This window comes from Ambystoma mexicanum, chromosome 11 (genome assembly GCF_040938575.1).
Source record: "Ambystoma mexicanum isolate Mex_15411 chromosome 11, UKY_AmexF1_1, whole genome shotgun sequence".
Lineage (NCBI taxonomy): Eukaryota > Metazoa > Chordata > Amphibia > Caudata > Ambystomatidae > Ambystoma > Ambystoma mexicanum.
The window spans coordinates 723,531,176-723,555,579 of NC_090934.1; the positions used below are offsets into that span (position 1 = coordinate 723,531,176).

The following is a 24,404-nucleotide window of genomic DNA, read 5'->3' on the forward strand; positions in this document are numbered from 1 at the left end:
TGAAACTGAGGTAGCGAGTCTTCAGCACCAATCCCCTGAGCCGAGGTATGGTTTCTCAGAACATTGCAAAGTGATATAAGTGCAATTTATGGACCAGATTTTCGAACCCTTGTATTACCAACAGAGGAACTGAAGATTACACCAACACATGCATAAAATGGCTGCTTTCATTTCATGCTCCTTTACATTTGATACTCTTTGAAATCATCTTTTCTGTTTGTCCTGCAAATTTAAATACTCCGGTGGAAATATTGTATTCTGGTTTGCACAAAGACATGTTATCCAGTTTGTTGGCTTAATTATGTCTCCTTTCTCGTACGTTACAGTGATCCTAATGCCCCATTTTCACAGTGGAACAATGAACAAGTGTGTAGTTGGCTTGAGGACTTTGGTCTTGTCCAATATGTAATGTTTGCGCGGCAGTGGGTGAGCTCTGGTCAGACCCTTTTAACGGCAACACCTCAGGAACTAGAAAAGGTAAGAAACGTTGATTGAACGTCTGCCTGTTTTCGGTTCGCAGCCCTCAGACTGCACGCTGTGGCCATCCTCATGCTTCGGCTATCTTCCTGAGTAATGCCTCTGGCTAATACTTGTAACATACGCCATTGCATCTCCTTTCCACATGTATCGCATCACAGGAGTTGGGGGTCAAGCATCCGCTGCACCGGAAGAAGCTGCAGTTAGCGGTCAAATCTATAAATACAAAACAGGAAGAGAAGTCTGGCCAACTCGATCATATGTGGGTGACACGTAAGTGATAACTCTAGACTTTGGCTGGTGGTGTCAGCTTTTTCTTTTAAAACGTTGTTGTTTGTGTTTCATGAATCAAATACGTAAAAAAATACGAGTATATGATTGGGTACTTTAAATCAATATATCGTAATTCCCAAACAAACAACAACAAAAAATCTACGATATAAACCACACCTGACATAAAATAGTACGTCTTGTTGGGTTGATTTTGTATTGTTAAACACAATCCATTTATTTAGTTGCTAACTGAATTGAGTGAAGTTAAGCCCTGCGCCCAAAACACAAAATACACCCCACACACTACCACTTTAAATTTCCCGGGAGCACGCATGTGTTTAACACATGCCTGACACTGTATTTCATAAATGCCCTGCTCCATGTCCGACTCTAGCCCCACCCTTACCAGATAGTCTGTAGCACGGGTAAACTAATTGCTTTGAAGAACTATAGGCATCTCGGAGCCAATTTCAAGGTGCAGAGCTGTTGCTTATTTAGTTAACACGCTTGTTTTTTTGCGGTAAAATGGAAGCGATATTGTTGTGTACAGCTGCTGTGTGATTAGAAAATCCTGCAGATGTCTGTCGTCCTGTTTCTGTCATGACTATCCTTTTTAAAAACTAGAAGATTGATGCCTTTAGCTACCCACGAAGGAAGAATTTTATTAATCAGCTAAATTCCTTTTTCTGAGGCATTGGGAGAAAACATGTGATGATTTCTTGTGTATTGACAACATCACATATCTAAAAGGAGACCTTCTCCGGATGGAGGTGGTTTGGACAGACACAGGTGAAGAGTGAGCTGGACTCCAAACGGAATTTGACCGGACTATGGGCATTGCATGGGTGGGTACATATCTGCTGGCCAACTGCTGGTCATGTGCCTCTCCACATATGCCGTTCCCCCTCATACCGTCTCATGCCAGTAATTTTACCTCACTAGATGGCGCTAATGTGCCACCTATGAGCCCAGACTAAACACGCTACTCAGTTGATCTCACCATATTCTTTAAACTACGTACTGTGAATGCAGAATGCCAAATGCCTTCTCCAGTTACAGCAATCATTTCAGCACCTGCTCTGCTCAGTAGACTCTAATACACTTAAGAGTTGTTCTTTGTAAATCTGCTGGTGCAATCCTTACCCAGAAGCACAGTGTATTTATCCGGGCCAATTTTATTTCTAATAGAAAGTTTACAATATAATTTGTTTGGTTTCATGCTCTAACACTGCCCAATTAGTCACGCTTTAAGCTGTTCTGAAATAATGTATGTTCACAGGAAGTCAAGATTGCAAGTGAGGCATTGGATATGGGGTGCGGGTAGTTATTAAGCATTGCATGGAAGTCCTCTCACGTCGCCATGTCTTTATTCCTGATTCCGCAGGGTGGCTCGATGACATTGGTTTACCTCAGTACAAGGACCAGTTCTACGAATCAAGAGTTGATGGAAGAATGCTGCAATACTTAACTGTGGTAATTCAATGGTTTGCATACACTGTCCATTATGTGTATGTTTTCTCCAGTCTTTGTGTCCCTCCTCTCCAAGGCACTTTTTTTTTATCCACCTCTAAGGAAGATGAAATGACAAGGGAGATAACATGGGCAAATGTGCTATTCATTTGGATTTTTGTACAGTACTTTAGGGTGGGTTTACGCATGACAAAAGTAGCATATTGCCCATGGGTAAAGATAGATGTATAGGCTAGGACGGGATCAGCAGTATTCAGTGTTCATCTTTAGATTGTACCAAGTTGTCAGGGAGGACACTGAGGAATAAGCAAATTGTAAGACATCCGTAGAATTAAAGTAAGGCTTTTCGAGACTACCTTCTGCTTGGTGGCATTGTTCTCAGATTGGGAGCCAGTGCAAGATTGTGATGTTATGATTTGTTCCAAAATGTAGGATACAAAAATGTGGTAAGCTGCATAGTTCTGTATTCTCCAGAATGTGAAGGTGACATTGACTGGGAGCGCAGAGTATATGGCATTACAGTTAACTAGATGGGATTATCACCTGCAGAGAGCAAAGCACTCTTGTGAGCCAATGTTTGCCATGCAGGAATGTCTAAGCTAGGTGTAGCATCCTACTTTATTATATGATGAGGCCTACTGCATTTTGAAACTTAGGCCTCCTGCCCACTACACTGGATTCTCAAATATAGGTGTAGTCTCCATCTTTGTTTACTGTATGATGAAACCTACTGCATTGTGATACCTAGGCCTCTCTCCCACTATACAGGATTCTGAAATCTAGGCATAGCCTCAGTCTTTGTTTACCATATGCTTAAACCTACTGCTCTGTGAAACTTAGGCCTCTCTTCCACTATACATAACTCTCAAATCTAGGTGTAGCCTCCGTCGTTGTTTACCATATGCCTAAACCTACTGCACTGAGAATGGCCTTTCTCCCACTACACAGGATTCTCAAATCTAGGAGTAGCCTCCATCTTTGTTTAATATACGCAGATACCTGCTACAGTATGAAACCTAGGCCCATTGGTATAGGACTCTCAATTCTAGACCTGGACATAAATTGCCCCAGCTGAGCAATCTCACAGCCTGTGGTACGTATAGCTCACACCACTAGTGTGGACATAGGCAGCAGGCATGGCCAAGCATCCATGCATGATAGAATACGGCTAAGAACATCCGGTCTAGTTTCACACATAGCCGTCCAGACTGGAACACCTGACGTACCTCAACACGTCTGCGACTAGCATACAGCGACCACCACCCGAAAGGAACCTGGTATAGCTGGCCTCACATAGACTCAACAATAGCAATCAATCTCTAACCCTCAACAGGACCATCCATGTGTCTGACATCTCTTGGGCTGCTAAGTGGAGCCTTGCTAGCTACCCAAGTCTTAGAACGGCAACATGCACACATGCATCTCCTAAGCTAAACTCCCTAGAATTTCCAACCACATCGACTACGGTCACCAAGGGTGATCCAACCAAGGAAAAAAGCGCATTGAGGCCACACAAGTGGGGAAAGAGTGCTATAGAAAATAACCAAATACAATACAATACAATACAATGTGAGGATTTAGTTTAATTTGCATAAGAGATGCGAGACAGAGCTCATAACTGAGCACAAGACCTATTGAAGACAGTCAAAAAAAGGGGATTTGATACTTGCTGTCCAAGGGGATGGATCTCTGTCCTGGAAGGATTAGCACAGAGACTATTGTATTTCATCCACTCTTAAACATGGGTCACAACATGGTGTATCTTTTGCCCTCATTGTTAAATCTTAAAGGTATCAGAGTATCCTTAGTGTGCATGTGGTACCCACTTTTTTAAGACTTGACAATGTTTGCCAGAGGGCCACGGTAATATTGAAAATAATAGGATAGTGCTGATACTTGCAATGCACCTATTGTCATCTTTATTGATTGATTGGGAAAGGTGTTGAGTTTGACCTGATGGATAAGATTGTCGATAAAGGAGATGAACAAATGAATAGCTTCATTAGGTCCCTAATTCCACCAAACATAGACACTCAGTTGAGATGTTCTTGTGATAAATGTTATTCTAGGCAGCAGATTAGTCCAAAGGTATGAGAGCACAGTGTAGACCATGGTTCCAGGATGCTGAAATATAAGATTGGATGGTTGTCAAGATGGATTTTCAGAATCAGCCCTTTGGACAGATTCTGAAAGGTCAACCTATTCTGGTAAACCAGGAAAGACACTGATGTCTAGCCACACCCTCTGTGTGTAGTTTGACTGAGCATCCTGGCTTAGACTTTGGAAAGTGTGAGAGTGGTGAAGGGTTCAGTTAAGAACACACAGAGCTTAATAATACAAGTTAGGCAGAATGTATACAAATACAATTATTTAATTAGGCCTTGGACACAAACTCTTAGCAATTAAAACCACAGATATCACACTAAACATACCCTACTAATATATACACATTCACTTTTGGGGTTGGGGTAACAGAGCACTAAAACTTTACTTTTTTTTTTTTTAACTTTGTTTATTTTAAATCAAGGCAGAATGATAATTACAAACAATATCAGCAGTGATTCTTTAGGCATATTGATCCCCCGTCTCTTATCCCCCCCCTGGGTTCCCTCCCTCTCCTCATCCTTCGACCTCATTGCTCCTCAGTTTCCAGAGGTGGTATCTTCCCTCCTGGATTCCCCGCCTCTTGTCTCAGCGTCTATGGGTCTGCCTCGGGGGTCTCTTGGTTTTCCAGGATCCAGCGGGCCCGGGTCGGTTTGTAAGTCAGGGCGGGGAAGCGCTGGTAGTATTCAAGCACTGGGGCCCAAATATTCCGGAACCTGTGGAGTATTCCCGCTTGTGCCGCCGTCACTTTCTCCGCGATCAAAATGTCCCAGAGTTTGGTCCACCATTGGGCGACGTGAGGGCCTTCCGGGGATTTCCAAGTTTGTGCCACCACTGTCTTCCCTGCCAGGAGGCAGTGGGTTAGTAGTTTCGATCTGGGCCCGGAGCGCGGGTAGATCGTGGGGACCAGCAGGACTGGTTCTGGTTCCAGGGGGATTATCGTTCCGGTAATCTGCGTGATGGTCCCCAGGCATGTCTTCCAGAACTGTTGGATCTTTGGGCAGGTCCACCACATGTGGAAGAAGGAGCCTGGGCGGCCGCATCCTCTCCAACAGGAGTGGTCCACTTGCGGATTTATATGGTGAAGTCGGAGGGGCGGGTAATACCACCGGAGTGTGACCTTATATGCACATTCCCTGTTAGTGATGCAGGTAGATGAGGTGTGTGTTCTGGTCCATATGTCCACCCAGGTTTGGTCCTCGATTGGGTGTCCCAGGTCTGCCTCCCACTGAGCCATGCATCGAGTCTTCGTAGTCAGGAAGTCGGCTAAGAAGCGTCTGTATAGGGTGGATACTCTACCGCGGGTGGGGAGGTCTCTCAGTGTGAGTTCCAGAGCGGTCGGGGGGCGTGTCGCTGCTTGGAAGGTCTGGGGATGCGAGCACCAGTGGCGTATCTGGATGTAGGTAAATCTGTCTCTTTCCTGGAGTTGGAATTTCTCCTTGCATTGGTCGAATGTGAGTGGTCTTCCTCCCATGTATAGCTGGTCCACCGTCTCCAGTCCCCCGTTTATCCAATTCTGAAAGTTGCGGGGATTCACCCCCGGTGAGAAAGTTGGGTTGTGAAAGACTGGGGATTGTGGGCTCAGTCCCCATGGTACTCCCTTCCGTTTTAGTGCCCAGTCCCAGGAGCTGAGGGTGTGTTTAGTTGATAGGAGGAGGTCTCCCCAATGTGACCTGAGGGGGGGCGGGATATGTGGCAAGAATCGTAGGGGCAGGGGTGTTCGCGATTGTTCCAGCTCAACCCATCTAGGGCGGTTTGTTATGTTTTGCCATGCCTGAACCTGTGCCAGTTGTGCTGCCACTCTGTACGCTTGGAAGTCTGGGACCCCGAGCCCTACTAGTTTGGAACCCCCCAGCATCGTCCTGAGAGGGATTCTCGCTCTCTTACCTTTCCAGATAAAGTTCAGCATCGTCCTCTGGAGACCTCGGAGCGTTGTTGTGGGAATCGCTACTGGTAGGGAGGCGCAGGTGTACAGGAATCTTGGGAGGAGGTTCATCTTGCATGCTGTGATGCGCCCTAGCAGTGAGATCTCTTGGGTCTCCCATTGTTTCAAGTCGCCTTCCAATTCTGTGAAGAGTCGAGGAAAGTTGACCTTATATGTGTCTCTCGGGTCTGCCGGAATATGGACCCCTAAATAGGGGATGGCCTTTTTTTCCCATGTTATTGGGCATATCTTGGTCATTGACTCCTGCTCCGCTAAATTGAGGCCGATGCCCAAAGCCGCTGACTTGTCGAAGTTTATTGAGAAGCCAGAGACTTCCCCATAGGTGGCGATTTCACGGATCGCGTGTTTTAGGGATGAGTGGGCCTCGGAGATCGTGAGCAGAACGTCGTCCGCGTATAGGGCGATTTTGTGTTGCGTGGGGCCACTCTGTATGCCCTTAATTTGGTCGTTTCGTCTGATTCTTTGAGCGAATGGCTCCTTGGTGAGTGCAAAGAGCAGGGGCGACAGCGGGCAGCCTTGTCGGGTTCCGCATGATAGGGGGATTGGGTCCGAATTGTGGCCGTTGATTCTTAGGCTGGTTTTTGGGTTGCTGTAATTGGCTAGAGCCATCGTTTGGAAGTTTGGTCCAAAGCCGAAGGCCTTAAGGGTGTGCTTCATGAATGTCCAATCCACCCTGTCAAATGCCTTAGCTGCGTCCAGCGCCACCAACACTAGTTTTTGAGAGTTCCGGGAGGCGAGGTCTATTAGGTTCAATGTTCTCCGTATGTTATCTCCTGCTGTCCGGTGCAAAATGAAACCTGCCTGATCGGGATGGATAATTTTCGGTAGGACGTGATTCAGGCGGGTTGCCAGGATTTTTGAGTAGATGTTTGCATCGATGTTTAAGAGAGCAATCGGCCTGTAGGAGGTCAGGTTTCTCGGATCTTTTCCCGGCTTAGGCAGGAATATAGTGGTCGATTCCTGCATCGACGGAGTCACCGCTCCCGTTTCCCTGAAGGAGTTGAATAGGGTAACCAGGTGCGGGGTCAGCTGAGCTCTGAACAGTTTGTAAAACCTAGTTGAGAAGCCGTCTGGCCCAGGGGCCCGTGTTTTCAGTGATTTGATGGCTTGTTCCACCTCCTCCCCCGTTATGGGCTCCTCCAGTTCGTCTCTCGCTGCATCGGGGAGGTGAGGCACTGCTGCCTCCTGTAGGTATTCCGTCTGTTGCGGTAGGCTCCGTGGGGTTGCCTTCATAATTTGGGCCAGGTAGTCTTTTGCGAGGCGTTGCTTTTCAGGCTCCGAGTAGTGCGTTACTCCGTTAGGATCACGCAGGCTGGTGATCGTGTTACCGCGTCGGCGTTTGGCTAGTTTGGCTACCAGGAACCTGTTGGCCTTGTTACCCTTTGCGTAATATGACTGCTTAGCTTTCGCCAACAGTTGAGCGGTCTGTTCCGCATAGTGGGCTTCCAGTTTTTTCCTTGCTGTCCGTATGATCCGTTGCGTTTTAGGGGACCAGCCTTTTTCCTTCTGTATTGCCTCTGCCTCTTTTAGTTCATTTTCTAGGGCTATTCGGGCTTGGCGCCTGTTTCGGTGGTAAGTCGCTCCTTGAGCTATTAGGGAGCCTCTTATTACAGCCTTCATGGCGTCCCAGTTGTTCGCTAGTGAGGTGTCTGAGGCGGGATTTTCTTCAAAAAAATTTCTTATGCCTCTTGCGATCTCGTCTCTGGTGGTCATGTCGTTGAGGATCGGGTCATATAGTGCCCATTTACGTGGGCTATAAGGATTGGGGTTCTGTGCCCGGAGTTCCAGGAGCATTGGAGCATGGTCGGATATGGCTCTGGTGCCAATGGAGACCTCTTTGACAGAGGGGAAAGTTTGTGGGGAGATCAAGAACAAGTCGATCCTTGAAAAGGTGCGATGGACAAATGAATAGAAAGAGTAGTCTATTTCGTTGGGGTGGAACACTCGCCACGAGTCTATTATCTCCAGGGACCTGAAGAGCCGGAGGAGGCTGAGAGCCTGGGCAAAGTCGCTTGGAGTTGGGGGGTGCGATCTGTCCTTGGTGGGATCGGGAACCCCGTTGAAGTCCCCCCCATGATTGTTTGGCCTTCCACGAAGCCAGCGAGAGCTGTGCCCAGAGAGTCATAGAAGAGGGATTGTCCCGTGTTGGGGGCGTAGACTGAGACCAGGGTTTATAGGTCTCCCATAAGAAGGCATTTGACCGCTGTGTACCGGCCTTCCGGGCATGTTTTTGTTTCTAGGATTTGTGGGTGTAAGTCTTTCCGAAAGAGGATCGCAGTGCCTCCCTTTTTGCTTACACCAGAGGCGAAGAATTGGAGCGGGAACAGCCGGGAACGGAGCCGAGTTATGTCCACCGGCAACAGGTGGGTCTCTTGAAGCATGGCTATCATGGCATCTTCGTCTTGGAGTTTTAGTAAAATTGCCTTCCGTTTGTTAGGGGAGTTTAGTCCGTTCACATTTAGGGAGAGGATCCGCAGAGTCTGGTGGTCCGTTGGGGTCACCTGTTCCGTCGTTCGGGTTGGGGGGGGGGTTGTGTGTTATTGCTTCAGTTGCCATGTCTATCGAAAGCTACTATGGTACCATTCTGCACTTGAGGTTTTAAAGCGGCGCGCCAATGGGGGGCCGCAACTTTAACTGGTGGGGGACCGACCTTTCGGGTACGGGCCCTTCCCTGGCCAACGGGGCCAACTGTCCCATCTCGTCTTGAGAACTGCGGGTTTCCAGGGAACAGCAGTTGGAAAGTCTCCCTGGAATGGGTATGAACCATGGGAATGGTCCGCCGCCGCCGCTCGCTAGGCTTGTTCCTTCAAAATGAAGGTGGCGGCTCTAAGTTTTGGCAAGGTCGCAAGTGCCCGGTGTGGATGTTGTCAGGACCAGAGTCCGCGGGGGCGTCCTGTTTCTGTGGTGTGCGTCCTCCTTAGTTATCTTTTCTTGTGGTTTCGCTGGATCTTTGACCACGATGACCGCCTGGGCTTCGGGGAGGAGGGAGGTTCAGAGTCCCCAGCTTTGTCTAGGTTTGGCGAGGAGGTCTCACTGGGTGAGGTTGGCTGCATGATTGAATTTGCGTCCTCTAAATGGCTGATCCGTCGAAGAGTGCCTCTGTATGAGAATTGCAGTGCCGTGGGGAACAGCCATCTGTACCGAACCTGTTGTTTTTGAAGAAAAAGCGCCAGGGGGCGGAGCGCCCTTCGTTTCTGTAAGGTGAGTAGCGAGAGATCCTGATAAATCTGAAGGGGGGAACCTTGGAACGAGAGACTGTCTCCCGTACGACTGATTGCTGCTATGGCCTCCTTGGTTGTAAAGAAGTGAACCCTGGTGATCACATCTGGGGGAGGGTCTGAGTCCGTGCCCCGGCGCGGGCGCAGTCGGTGGGTCCGATCCAGCAGGAGCTGGGATTTGTCTAGATCCGGTAATAGGGCCTGGAAGAAATCTCCTATGTATTCCGTTAGCTTGTTGTCGGGGACAGAGGGTGGGACCCCCCGAATACGGAGATTATTACGGCGTGCCCTATTTTCCAGGTCCTCCTGCTTAAACTCCAGCAGCTCATATTTGTCTTGTATTTCATGGATAGATTGTTGGATCTCCTTAAGGGTGGAAGTATGAGCTTGTGACCGATCTTCAACCTCCACCAGCCTCTGTTCCGCCTCTGTTATTCTTTGGTCCGTTTGTTCTATTTTGGAGGTGAGGTCAGCTAGGCAGGAGCGGAATTCAGACTTAATGTCCGCCATGAAGGCTACTAGGTCCCCTCTGGTGGCTAGAGCATCTTTTTCTTCCAGCTGTTTTTGCGGGGTCAATTTGATAGAGTCCTGTTTTTTGCTTCTGTCCGTGCCAGCAAACATAGTGGGGATGTCTGTTGTCTTATTGGCTTTCGATTGCCTGGACATGATAGGTGTGTGGGGGGGTTGCTTCAATGGGTGCTGCGTGGGTTTGCTGGATGAAGATGTGGGCCGGGGCGCCCCAGGAAGAATGTGGAGGGCACGTGTTAGTAATTATGGGGTTTTAGCTGGAGAGGCTGGGTAGTAAACCTGGAGGTTGTGTCCGTGCCTCTGTTGTCCTTCTTTTGCTTAGGCTCTGCTGCAGTGGGGCTGCTTCCTCTGTTGCCGTTGGTTGACCCCAGAGGCAGGGACGGTACGCAGTGTTATGTTAGGCGGCCACTGGAGAAGGGGCCCGTTCTTGGGTGATTGAGTGGGGTGCTTGGCGGTGTGGCTGAACCTCAGGCCGTCCCTGGTGACGCTTATGTGGCGGGCCGGGTCCGTTGTGGGGCCCCCCGTACGTTTTGCGGAGGCCGTCTCAGCCTCCTGAGGCTCTAAGGGTTGGAGTCCGTTGGTGCGGGCCACACCTGGCCCTCTTGGTGCCTCCCGGTGCTTCCTGGTCCCTCGTACCCCCGGCGCTTCCTCCCACGCCGGGGGGATAATGCTGGTCTCTCTCGCTGCTGTTGGAGTGCCCTCCGACAAGGGCAGGGCGCCGCGCCTATGTTTCCCCCCGGCGCGGGATGCAGTACGGGCCTTCTCACCTGGGCCCCGACTGGGTCTGGATTTCAGCGTCTCCGGCCCGGGGGCCCGGTTTGATGCGGGAGCCAAGAGGGGGAGGAGGAAAGCCGTCCGCCACGGGGCTGTCTGTCCCCGCCGGCGTTCCGAGAATAGGGAGGGTCCTCGGCAGGAGCTCCTTTGCGGCCGCCGCTGCAGTCCCCTCACCGCTCAGGTGGAGGTCGGAGCCGGGGCCGTTCCTAGGTTGACTCCCGTCGCTGGGTCCACTGCTGGGTCCACTGCTGCTCGGGCGGCGGCGAGTGTCAGTGCGCCCCCTCTCCTTCGACCGCCGTCCGACTCCTCCCTCCGGGCCTCCGAGCATCCGCCATCTTGGTTGTTACGGAGGGCGCCGGGTGCTGGACTCGGAAGGTAAATTCGGGCACAACGCATACGCGTTAGAGGTTCATCTACGACCCAGACGTGCTTCAATGGTTCCGATCACCTTGGGTAGCATCGGTGATCGTGCTACTTGCCGGAATCCGCATCATATTTGTGGCGGCGGCGGATCTCCCATGGGCGGCTTCAAAGGAGCGACTGCATCGCTAGCGCTCCAAGCCACGCCCCCCTAAAACTTTACTTTTAAACACAGTTCACATAATCTTAGCAACTGTAGTGTAGCAAAGCAAGTGAATAGAGAACACAGTAAGTAAGAACTAAATTAGAGAATTGGTATGTAAGACAGAAAGGAGCTAGCATCACTATATACAGCCTTAAAAAAGGCACTACACCTTAAAAGCCCTTCCCTGGCTAGAAATGATGGGGCCTTAGGGTCGCATTCCCAATGTATTTTCTTTTTAGAAGGCTAGGTGTCTTTAATGGTGCCTGAACAATTGTTGGCACTGCCTACAGGCAGTTGTAAGTCTCCAAAGTTGAAGAACAATCAAAGTACAGTTCTTGGGAGACCCTCTCCCAATCCAACCTCCTTAGGGGAATCTCAGGAGAAGATTCTTGACCAAAACTCCATTGATCATGGTTCGACAAGGGAGAGGTAGGGCAAGAACCTAATGCTCGTCTGATAACCACACGCACCACCACTTTGGCAGCCCCCCCCATGCTCTGTTTCTTGGTTCTGTTGAAGGAAGTCTAGAGGTTGTGGGTGCAGAGGTCACCTTTGGCACCAGAATTTAGGTCCAGCTAGTTGGCGGTTCTGTGCTTTGGAAAGACAGTTCCTGGGGCTGGACAGCCGGATGACCCTGGCATGATGAGGAACGGATCACCATTTGAGCTGGTCAGTCCACAGGGTGATCCAGAGAGACTTGGGAGGCTTCCAAGGGCAAGTTACCCAAGCAGAGATCGAGACTGGTTGTTCCCATCAGTCCAAGGGTTGAAGCTTCAATGAAGGCCTTCTGGAGATTAGCAAAGGAGCAGGGTATGCCAGGACGATTGAAGACCATGCTGGCTGGCTGCAACAGCAAGTTGCAAGTTGCAGCTCGCCAGCAAGATGCTCCTCCTTGAAGAGACCCTTTGGAAATCTGAAGAATGGCTGCAGAAATCCTCCTTTTATCCGAAATTCGAGCTGGAGCCGCCTCCAAACCCACCAACAGTAAGGATGTACACCATTGAAACTGGCAGGGCTCTTCAATCATGGACATCCTCTGGCCCCCATATTTGTCCAGCAACCAGCACACTCAGGCCAGGATATGGACTGGGACCAGACCGTCCCAGCTCCCTCATCTGGCCACAAACACACATCGCTGCTTTGCTAGATCCCTGAGATGATGAGAAGATGGCCAAAGGACAAGGGGAAATCTTGTGGCACTGCCATTTTAGAGCATATGGTACTCTAAAAGGCATTATATGGCCAAATGCAAAAGAAAGTTAGAAACATACATGCTAACAACAGCCTGTCTGGAACAAATCATGCAATTAACCATAAAGTTACAAAAAACAAGAGAAAGGGATGAGAATTATCGCTACTGCACTTACTGAGAGGCAATGCGTGCAGTATAAAACAAACAAGGATTTTCTGCATGGATAGCAACATGGACTGATCAATGTCCAAAACAGATGAGCTTGGAAAGGTAAGTAAAGCAAACAGGCTGTACTCACCATCAAAAGTCAGGTCCGGGAGGGAATAATGCAGAAGCTGGTCCACGGGGACCAAGTGGGTTTCATTAGGGGTAGACAAGGGTCAGACAATATCCGTAAAACATTAGATTTGGTACATTTTGCCCAAAACTCAGATCTCGATGCATGCATCCTGTCCCTGGACTCGGAAAAGGCCTTCGACAGAGTTGAGTGGAAATACATGACCCTCCTCCTCCAACGAATGGGCTTCGGGACGCACATCTTGAGCTGGGTGGCCGCCCTCTATAGAGCTCCCACCGCAAGAGTCCAGGTGAATGGATTGCTGTCCGAACCCTTTCCTCTCACCCGAGGCACAAGTCAGGGCTGCCCACTCTCCCCCCTGTTATATGTCCTCACGATGGAGGCTTTGGCCATAGCAGTCAGATCCCACCCAGACATCAGGGGTATTAGAAGGGGGAGGTGGAATTCAAGCTCTCCCTGTTTGCCGATGACATTCTGGCGTTTCTGATGTACCAGGCCTCTTCAATCCCTCCGCTCCTGTCCCTGGTCACTTCCTTCGGGCGTTTCTCGGGCCTGAAAATTAATACAACTAAGTCTGTTCTTCTTTCAATGCGCCTGGTGGACCCGGTGCTAGACTCCCTGACCAGGTTTCAAGGGACAGCCGTGAGCAAAAGCACCATAAAATACCTGGGCATTCTCCTCACTAGGGACTTATCTGAACTGGGAACCGCCAACTACGACCCCATATTGTACGAGATCACTTCCGACATGAGGAGATGGGGAAGGATGATCCTATCATGGTATGGCCGGATGACAGTAGTCAAAATGAATATTCTGCCCCGGCTTCTCTACCTCTTTACAGCCCTCCCTACCCGGGTACCCGCCCAAACCTTCATAGACTTACATAAGCGGGTTCGAGACTTAATTTGGCAGGGAAAAACTCTGAGGGTCGGGAGGGCCACTCTGACGCTCCCGAGGGAGGAGGGGGGATCGGGCTTCCAGATTTCCAGCTATATTACCACGCTGCACAACTGCGCGTCCTCCTGGGACACATGAAGGAAGGCCTACGCACATACTGGTCATACCTAGAGGACATGGACGTCCACCCCCTTAAGGTCCGCAATCTCCTGTGGGCCCCTCGCCGATCAATTCCAAAGCAAGTACTGGCCCACCCGACCCTGGGTGTTCTCTGGGATGTCTGGAGGGAGTGCCCCCGGACAGCTCACCTTTCCACCTGGCTGTCCCCTATGACCTCCTTGTGGGGGCCCCCCCTGAAATTGGGCAGCAGAGGGTTTAGACAATCCCAGCGTTGGTCTAACGCGGGCCTGGAATGGGTGGGCCAGGTGTTCAGGGAGGGAGAATTCTTGAGCTATGAGGACCTCAGGGACGGGCTGGGAGGCGGGACTCTCTCCATTTTCGATTACCTCCGCCTTAAAGGCATCCTTAACGACCCCTCATGGGGCCCAAACCTGGGGAGAGAACTAACTCCCTTTGAGAAACTCCTTGACTCAGCAACTTCTAGAAAGGGTGCGGTTTCCTGTATGTACGCAGTCTTAAACACCCATAACCTTCAGGCGAGGAGGGGCTTTCGTGGGTTTTGGAACGGCCTGGTCGGGGAGGAGATATCAGAGGACGCCTGGGCTCGTATTTTCAGGATATCGTTTCATGGCAATCTCTTCACCTCGGACATGGAACACAACTTTAAAATCCTGCAGGGGTGGCATAGAGATCCGGCAAAATTGTCAAAAATGTTCACAGGAGTGTCACCGGAGTGCCCGAGGGGATGTGGCCAGGTGGGGACTAGAGGCCACATGTGGTGGCTATGCCCGAAAGCACAGACCTACTGGGAGTCAGTGAGGGATTGGATAGCGGAGGTAACGGAGGACCCTCTACCCCTCAACCCGTTGACCATGCTACTGGGCCTCCCCCTGGAGGAAGCGGAACTGCACTGGTACCCTAGGATGTGGGAAACTATGTTGAGAGCGGGCAGAGTGGCCCTGGCCCAGAAGTGGAAGAGCCTGGAAATGCCTTCCAAGGAAGATTGGATGAAAAAATTCAAGAATATGTTCTTGATGGACAAATTGACTGCCTTGGTGAACAATGGCTCTTGTTCTTTTCTCACGGATTGGTATGGGATCCAGCAGACATGGGGATGGGACGTCCATTAATTTCAGGGCCATGCCCCCAGATGGATGGGGCGTGATCGTTACCGAGTAAGACGACACCTAGTAGGAGGTCCCACAACCCGGGGCAACGTCGGCCACAGGCCAGCTACTGAGTCGGTCACATGTCACATCGCTTCAGTGACACAGGAAATGGAAAGAATGTTTGGTCTCCTCACTGTTCTAATGTTTGAGCTGGACATTGGGGGGGGGGGTTTCCTCGAAGGGTGGGGGGGTACGGGGTTATGAAAAATTCCTTCCTTTTTTTCTGTTCTTTGTATCACAAAATGCTAATAAAAACCAAAGCTTAAAAAAAAAAGTCAGGTCCGGTTCAACATAGCAAATGGTTGGTGTGTTCCGTAGAAGTCTACGGGAGAAATGCAGAAAAAAGAAAATCTTTCCTACCAACAGGTGTTCTCGTTTATGGTTTATCACATTAAGAAACATATAACAATATTGGGAACTTATTGGCACAAAACTGATTCATGGTGTCTACGATTCTGGGCCTCTGTTAATAGGTACAGGTACGATTATTCTTGGTACTGTAGTACTTGCATTTTGGCAATCCCATTTCAATTTTTTCCATTAAGTCGTAAACTGATTGTACTATAACCTTTCAATAAAGAAGTATACATGTATAGGTAGAACACTAGTGCCAATAGCCAATCTGGAATATACTCGCCTTACGGGCAAAATGCTCTAATTTTGAGGTAAATATTTATTGGCCAGTGCCTTAACAGGGTTTCTTCTTTCTTTTAGAATGATCTTCTTTTCCTCAAAGTTACCAGCCAGTTGCATCATCTCAGTATTAAATGTGCCATCCATGTGTTGCATGCAAACAAATTCAACCCACATTGTCTGCGAAGGAGGCCAGCTGATGAGGTAAAACAGAAGCCGTTTTTCTGTGTGATTATAATGTATTGCCATGGACCACATACACAACTAAACTCTAGAAATCATAAGTGCATGCTGTTAATAAATTGACGAATTACAAACTGTGAAAAACAACTATTGTCTTTAGTGATGTCATGGTAACATTTTGAGTTCCTATTTTTTTTAATGATTGAGACAGATTGTATTATTTAAATGAATTAATGGATGTATTTAATTGGTTGAATACGGTCCTTAGGCAATATGTCCATATTCTCCATCTGAACATGAACTATGACTTACCTCACATATAACATTATAGAACTGATTGTGTATGTGTGCTTGGGTGTTTGCCCGTGGTGAGTGATTTGAGTCGATGGGTATGTGGGAGTTTGAGTGTACCTGTAGGTTGCTGAGGAAAGCAAATGACTAATGTGAATCAGACACAACCAAGCTCTTGTACCCCATCCAAAGCTCTCGGCTGCTTCTATAAAAAAAATGTGCCTCCATTTTCCTTTTTTCAACAATTCATGAACTGGGTAGGAGCTGCTCCAGACTGCCTGTGCTCTGCTTCTGCAAATAAGAGCAAAAGTCATTTATGAGTAATGTGAGAAAGTGGACTTATTCTTTTTAAAAAAGGCTCACATTTCCTTTAAAGTTCAAAATAAACAAAAAAGGGAACAGACATAGACCATTATTTTAAAATATGGAATCTGTTTTACCAGGTGTATATTTTCATGAAATATGAATAAATAGCTTTACAAAAAATTATCTTGACAGTGGAAACAACAACAAAGCCCAATAATAGTCAGTACAATGCCTCGCTCCATACAGTGTTGAATTGCTTGCTGATAGCTATTCTAGGTTGTGAATCTTGCTATAGCAGCTGCCGTATAATTTGGTTGATCTTTGTGAACTCGTCTGGCGGTATTATGACCAGAGTGTTTTGAATGACATATAAATAATGAGAGAGCAATAGTTTTCGTCTGCTTGGAATCTTTTGGTGCCAGATTGCTAGGTAAAAACTTGGATATTGTTAATTGAGTATGTGATATCAGCAGGTTGGTGGCACTGAATGCGAGCCCCCTTGCAATGGGAACATGGTTGATTTTTGCCAATTCACCTGTAGGCCACTGTATCGGCCAAACTTCAATAAAATATCAGTTATCGGGGGACGGAGACCCATGGTTTGTTAAGAAAAAGCAACAGATCTTTGGCATATAATGCTACTTGATCTTCATGGCCTGATGGCCATCGAAAGCCCTCAACCCCATGATCAATCCTTAACCATACAGCCAGGGGTTCAATGGCTAAGGTGAACAAAAGTGGTGACAGAGGGCATTGGTAGATGGTACAACAGCTTAACCCATTTCATAAAGTTATCACCAAAGTCCATTCTGTGCATCACGGGTCAAAATAAGTGCCAATAGAGTGTGTTGAATGCCTTTTTGAAATCGATGGCTAGTATCGCCAGTGGGCTGTCAATGATAGAATATTTATCGATAGCCACAAGGAGTCTGCAAATGTTCATTTTTGTCATCCGATTGGGGAGAAAAGTGCATTGATCATCGTGGTGGATATGTTTGGGTATTATGGTCAATAATCTGTTTGCCGAAATTCTTGCCAGTAATTTGGCCTCTCCATTTATCAAAGATCGGCCAATACAATGCGCACTTCATGCTAGGCTTGTCATTTATGGGAAAGACGATGATGGTCTCCGTCTTAAATGTATTGGGAGGTGTACATTATCCCAGCTATTGCTAAACATATCTAGCATTTGTTTATGGATTCTGTTGACCAATTTCTTCCATATTTTCACCAGGAGCCAGTTAAGACCAGGAGAATTCCTGGGTTGAAGTCTATTTATTGCGTCCTGACTTCACTTTCAGTGATATCGGAGTAAGAGCTTCTTTTTGCCATTGAGGAATTAATTTGAGGTGAATGTTCGCTGGGACATCAGTGTAGTTCAGCTGTACTATTTCGGGGTCAGATCTGGAGTAAGAATTTTGTCTCATTATAGTAATTTGCAAAACCATTCGCAGTCAGTGCTTTATCAATTACACGTCACCATTGTGGGGTGATCATTTCCTGACTAACTGGTAGTGATTCATACCTCCTCTCAAGCAGAAGTAGTTTGCCTGCTTTGCGTTCATGTTATGCAATCTACTTCTGGATTGAAGATTTGAGTTTTTAGCCGTGCCTGTGACACGATTATGGTATCATGCTCTGGTTTTCAATAGGAGTCTGTGTATGTGTTAGGATCCATCCAAGCTAAATTCCCCCTTCTGTCTCATAAGGTCAGTTCCTATGAGGGCAACATTCGCCAGATGCCTCCGTTCTTTAGTGCAAGTATGGAGATGGCTTTCCCCCCAAGAGCACCGCCTTATACCACTCCCATAGTGTTCTCGAGTCCGTCACTGATCCTTTGTTCAGGTGTTAATTCTCTTCTCTCTTATTAACAAGGCCTTCCATTCCTTAGGGCAAGGCAACATAAAATGGTTGTAGGTGCCCCGTTCCTTTTGGCGCCTGACGCGACTCATGTATCATTAACAGTAGGGAGAGTGGTCCGATATACCCCCGAGAGAAAAACAATCTCCATAACATGGTGCATTTCATCATTGGGTACAAAGAAGTAGTATAGCCTGGACATGGACATATGGGCTCCAGAGTGAAATGAGTACACCCTTAGTTGGGGCTGAAGTGCCCTCCAAACATCCACAAGGCCAGAGGTGTCTTCAAATTCGGAGTACTTTGAGCAGGATTTTGTCCCATTTTGCCATGCTCCGAGTTGGTCCCACTCCAGATTCATGGTGTCGATGAAGTTGCACCAACAATCCACAGGTCTACTTCATAACTAGATAACATAGGGTGTGTTTCATGCATTAGATTTACATCTAGTGGGGGTGCACAGAGATTGATAAACCCTATGTGATGCCCCCATAGCAACCCAGTGCACAACCACGTCCTCAATTTGAATCGATGCAGACTTCATAAAGAGGGTCACCACCCCATGCGAGCCCCCTTGTATAGTTAGCATGGAATGGTAGGGGGTAGTTGAATTTCTTAAAGAAATTACAGTTATTACCCATTGGGTGCATTTCTTGCAAGAATACATCAGGTTTGTGTCTGTTAAGGTATTGTAGTACTGTCCTATGTTTTATTTTGTTGCATAGGCCATTGACATTCCATGAGACACATGTGGGACGCTCTGCCATCCTTTCAGTCATGGTGGTAGAAAGGTTGCGACTTATGAACTATACACGGTATCATTTCCATGGAACATAGTGTATACAGACTGATATAAACAAGACTCGTATAGCACCAACCAATAGAGACACTTTCCAACTCCCCACACCATGTGCTGCTACAATAACTTGGAGTACATATTTCCCGAACTAAGTTAACAATGGTAGCAGCAGCCTGTGAGGGGTGGTGCTATCCCACTGCGTATGGCTCCACAAATTCTTTATAATTAAGTTTTATTCGGTTACACGCTAGCAATAAGTGCTTCCCGTGTGGGCTACACGCTAGCAATAAGTGCTTCCCGCGCGGGCTGCACGCTAGCAATAAGTGCTTGCCGCGTGAGCTGAGCACATAATGTGTGATGCAAAATTAGAAGAAAATATACAAATAACGCATTTCTTGTTGTAATGTATACATAGAAGCCCATCCATAAATTATGGTCAACGGCTATATCAGTTTGTGGAATTCAGTTTAATGCATTTTGTTTAAAAAATATTTAGAAAAATATCAATAAGAACATTGTTCTCTTATGTGTCTCTAACAGAACTACAAAGTTTCTCATTTCCGTTTTACATCTGTACCATTTCTTTTCTATTCACACATCTTATTGACAGTTGTTAACTCTACCTCTGCATTCAAAAATTACAATATTTAATTTACCGAAAAGTTACAAATTACACACAACAATTTATCATTTTCCCAATAGTTGGCTTTTCATTAGCAAATTTGAAACGATTATTAGCATGTATCAAGATCTTTGCTCTACCTTCAACAGATATTTACAAAGGATTTCATTGCTTTTTACCAGCAGTGATCATCACTTAGCAAGGATAACAAAACACAAAAACTGTATCCGGAATAAAGTAATAACGGCACCTCTTGTTGGGCACTAGGTAGGCAATGGACACTCCCTAACAGACATGCAGTGGACCATCCTTTATAAAGTGAAACAAGGAAAAGACGTGATAAATGATTTTAAAAAGTCTCCTTATGAAGAAGAAGAACTCATTTGTATGAACCATAGTGATGAGCGGGGTCTCAATAAGTGCAATGAGTGGCACAAAGTATGACTATACCTGTAGAGAAGTTTATTTTGACAGTGTTGTACATTCCTTGATTATGGTGAAAGTAATCTGGCCATTTAGTAAAAAGAATGAGATACTAAATTCTAATGAATCCATTGAAAAGAGTTAACGTGGTTACCGTCTTTCTCCATACATAAAACATTGAGGTAAGGACCTTAATACATGCTTTGATGACAAAATGGGGGATGTTTGAATAATTGTAGGGCGAGCTTTGGTTTATTCGAGTCTCGTTAACCACAGCGAGAAAGGAACACACCAGCGTCAAGGAGGAACACAACACAGCTTCTAACATTAAGGTAAGGAAGGGTCCATTTGGTTACCTACAAAAGAGAGGCTGCACATTTAATTTGGTTACCTAGAAAAGAGAGGCTGCATAGTTAATATGGCCCGCAAGAGTAACACAATACATACGTGTTTACTTCATGTCATAATTCAGAAGTAAAGTGATTGACGGTTAAGAACGGCATTATAAATATAAGAAATAAAGACAGAGTTTCGGTCGATGTGAGATTCACTAACCGCAACGCTGATGTCACGTGCCAGTGGCACGGAAAAACAAAATACAGTTTTCAACATTAAGGTAAGGAAAGGTTCGTTTTTTTAGCATGTGAAAAAGGCAGAGTAATCTTAATAGCCTGCAATAGTAGTGTGATACTGCCGTGTTTATTTGTTTTAGAATTTAAAAAGAAGGTGATTGACTGACAAGGACGTAACAACAGAAATATACATGAAGGAAGGCACCAATTATAGACTTTCGATACAAATGAACTAAAAATGTATGAAGTTTTGGCATACAAAATTGTCGCATACAGTAGAGCAAATGTAATATGTGAGTAAAAACAAAAACTGCTAATGGGCCCATAAATAATAAGTATTTATGTTGTTCCAGGATTTTTTCCAAATTGTATGGCATTACATCGACAATGGTCAGATTGGACCGGGGCAGCGCAAATATAATCTAGAAATTGAGTAATTAAAACTCACTCTATAGATGAAATAATTATCAAAGGGAATACTAAGAGTTATTTCTATTATTTAACATGTGCTGTGTTGGAGGAAAATAGGAATCCCTAAAGAAAAAGTTGAAAGGAGATAAAACATCGAAAAGAACAGTAACATTATAGCAATGACAACTAATCAATAGATGTAATTTATTATGAGTGCAAGATAGAACTACAATGACAAAAGTGCTAAAGAACAGTGAATGTGTATTTAGACTGTGAACCAGCAATATCACCTTAGTCTGCTTTTTCCTGATTGTTTATGGTAGTTTTTTGGTTGAAGGAACATAGCATGTTGGGCTAAAGTGTACTAAGTGCTGATCACTGATAGTAACAATGTAGGACAACTTTTAAAAATATTCATTGAAGGTAGAACAAAGATCTTGCTATATGCTATGTGAGAAACCTGATGATGCTTTCACATCTACTCCCCAGGGATCGTTCAGATGGCCACGGAAAAGCCATCGCTTTTGGATCCTGACCCTAGGGGTGGACAGGCAAGAGTGGATCACCTGAGTGGAGGGTCCTTGGTGATAACAGAGAGGGTACCTGAAGGCGAGACATGTTATACCCCTTTTTCTAATACTGACCTCCACTCCCCACCCTTAGCCTTTATAGGCTATTGTCAATCTCATTCTATCATCCACAGTAATTTTCCTCTAAGTACTGAGAAGAAGAAGAGGTAACTAACAGCAGTGCAGATTTCCTATGGCTAACACCACTCTGGTACTGGGATGAAGAAGAGAGGTCAGGCCTGTCACAATAATGGGCTTAAACAAGGTCAGGCACTTAGAAATACCTTGGGCCTCATTACAACTCAGGCGTTAAGGGTTAACGCCGTCGTTAACCCTTCACGCCTGATTCCAATTTGAACGGCTGCTTTTAGCAGCCGTTAAAATCCATGGCGGTAAACCACCTTGGTGCTAATTACGCCACCGTAATTTACAGTGGCGTAATTAGCGCCTTCCCCACTCCCATCATGCCCTATGGGGCAAAAATGGGAATGGGGAAGGGTAAATGGGAAATGGGGATTTACCGCCCCACTCACCTTGGAATGGGGTGGTAAATCCGCCATCCACCATGGTGTAAATATAGTTTACACCATGGTGGTAAAGTCGGTGTACTTACCGCCTGGGTCGTAATGACCCCCCTTGTTTCACCTGCAGCTCATTATCAATGAAATAAAGTATAAAATGTGGAATTCAGAGAGGTGGAAGAAGAGCGAGAAATGCAGGTGGTGCAGAATGAGAACAGAAGCAATATTTATGCCATGCTGAGGGGGTGGGTGGAAGCCAAGACGCTAAGGTGCCTGCTGATGATTCTGGGATTCCTGCCGAATGGACAGAGCAGGACTGGGAATCCTTGTGGATGAAGGTGGAGAGCAAAAGCTGCGGAGTAGCGGAGGCGTATCCTAGCACGAAGGCCGGCATACCAGGAAGGAAGCAGCTAGCAAACCGGCAAGTTACTTCTCCCATGTGGATGGGGGGAAGCCACCGAGCAGAGCAGCAGTAACCCGGCAAGGCTCTCAAAGAGACTGGGAACTCCGGGGCACTCGGAGGGGCTGTTGAGCGTGCATCAGTAAACCTTGTAACTATTCAATACCAAACTTGATGAAAGGGGCTGCCAAGCCGCAGAAGTAAACCTTGTGAACATTGACTGCCAAACTTGATGGAAGGGGCTGCTGAGCCCGTAGACGTAAACCATGTGAATATTGAATACCGAACTTGATTAAAAAGGAGCTACTTCAGTAGATGTAAAACTTGCATCTATTGAATATCAAATTGTTTGAAATACATTATTCAAGCTCAAACAACTTAAAGATAAACATCTTGAATATTGAATAACAGGAAAGCATGGTAAGAGTGAAAATGTCATGATCCCCAGCCAGACACAGGGCATTCCCTCATACAGCAGTGGGAAAAGACAGAACAACGTGGGTAAACTTTAGACATTGCAGGTTGCCGGCTGGCATAAGCATTTATTGGTGAACTTGCAGCCCCCACCAACATGTCAGGACTTGGCATAAAACACAAAATGGCCCCCAAGTGGCCTGTGTTTCTAATATCCCTGGTGGTCTAGTGTAGCAAGGTGCATCCCAAGGCTATAAAACCACGCCTCATGCCACACCCTGTGCTTAGAGTTTCGTCTGCTTCCAGGATAAGCAGTTCACGTGCACAGAGGTTTCTACTTACTGGCTGCTTCCCAGAATCTTCGCTCACCTGGTATCCCCCTTCTGAGGACTCCTGCAATACGCTCATGCTACGGTCGCCTTGCCAACCTTGCCAACCAGTAAACTTACCCGATTGCATCTGGGAACAGAACTCTGCATCAGACTTTCACTGCAGCCGCTCTTTGTTCCTACAGTGGAGAAAACAAACAGTAAGCGTTCCTTTCTGCATACCAACGCTCCCCTGAGCTTCCCAGGTGAAACGGCTTATCTGTGGTTGCCGCCATCGTTCTTTGCCCACTACTGCTCTGGTGTCCTCCAACACCAGGGCTCCAATCAGGCACAGCAGTTCCAACCTACAAAAGACAAACAGAGACAATTAAGCACAACTCGTGCACCATGCTGAAACACTGAAAGAGACGGGACAGTATACAAGAGAACAGGATTTCACCAGCACTACATGTGCAGCATGCAGCAAGCTGCTAGCAAAGCAGGAAGGACATTCACAGTGCTACACGAACACTTACCCCCTCCAGAGCATCACGTGCGCTGCAGATGGTCTGGGCCATCACCTCCAGTGAAGTAACTGGATCGGATGCTTACCTGGGGACTTTGGTGTTTAGCCTTAATTTCCGCGGTGAACAAGTTCGCTTAGCACCAGCCAGCAAACCGTTGGGAATTACAGAAAGGAGGTGGGCGGAAAGAGGCATATACACACTAATACCTTCGCCCTGTTCGCCCGTAGGTCTTATCCAAACCGTCCCATAACAACTACTAGTGGTTCCAGGAAACCGTACTGGCCCACTCCAAACTGCACCGCTCACTGGGCATTAGCCATTCAGTGGAACAGTGGGGAGGGAGTGATTTGGACTACACCAACATCCCATCGCAGAGCACTTCAGACAGTCCGGATCAGGTGCTCCTGCAGTGCCCCAGAGGTAAGCGTTACAGAAACCAATTGAATGCTGCAATGCTGGATATATTAAATGACAAGCACGTTGCTACTTGAACAAACGTATACAGTGTCAACAACTATAAGAACAGTCTGGGAAAA

General features: G+C 46.9%; 1 protein-coding gene across 12 annotated transcripts in view; it reads left to right on the top strand.

The window, feature by feature from the left end:
• Positions 1-24,404, top strand: part of PPFIBP2 (PPFIA binding protein 2) — a 1,806,653-nt gene that overhangs the window by 1,503,300 nt on the left and 278,949 nt on the right. For all 12 annotated transcript variants that reach the window (XM_069623590.1, XM_069623589.1, XM_069623593.1 and 9 more), the window contains 4 exons: positions 327-477; positions 639-750; positions 2,135-2,223; positions 15,744-15,866. In XM_069623590.1, the coding sequence (XP_069479691.1) occupies positions 327-477; positions 639-750; positions 2,135-2,223; positions 15,744-15,866 (475 nt within the window). The remainder of the gene's footprint in view (positions 1-326; positions 478-638; positions 751-2,134; positions 2,224-15,743; positions 15,867-24,404) is intronic.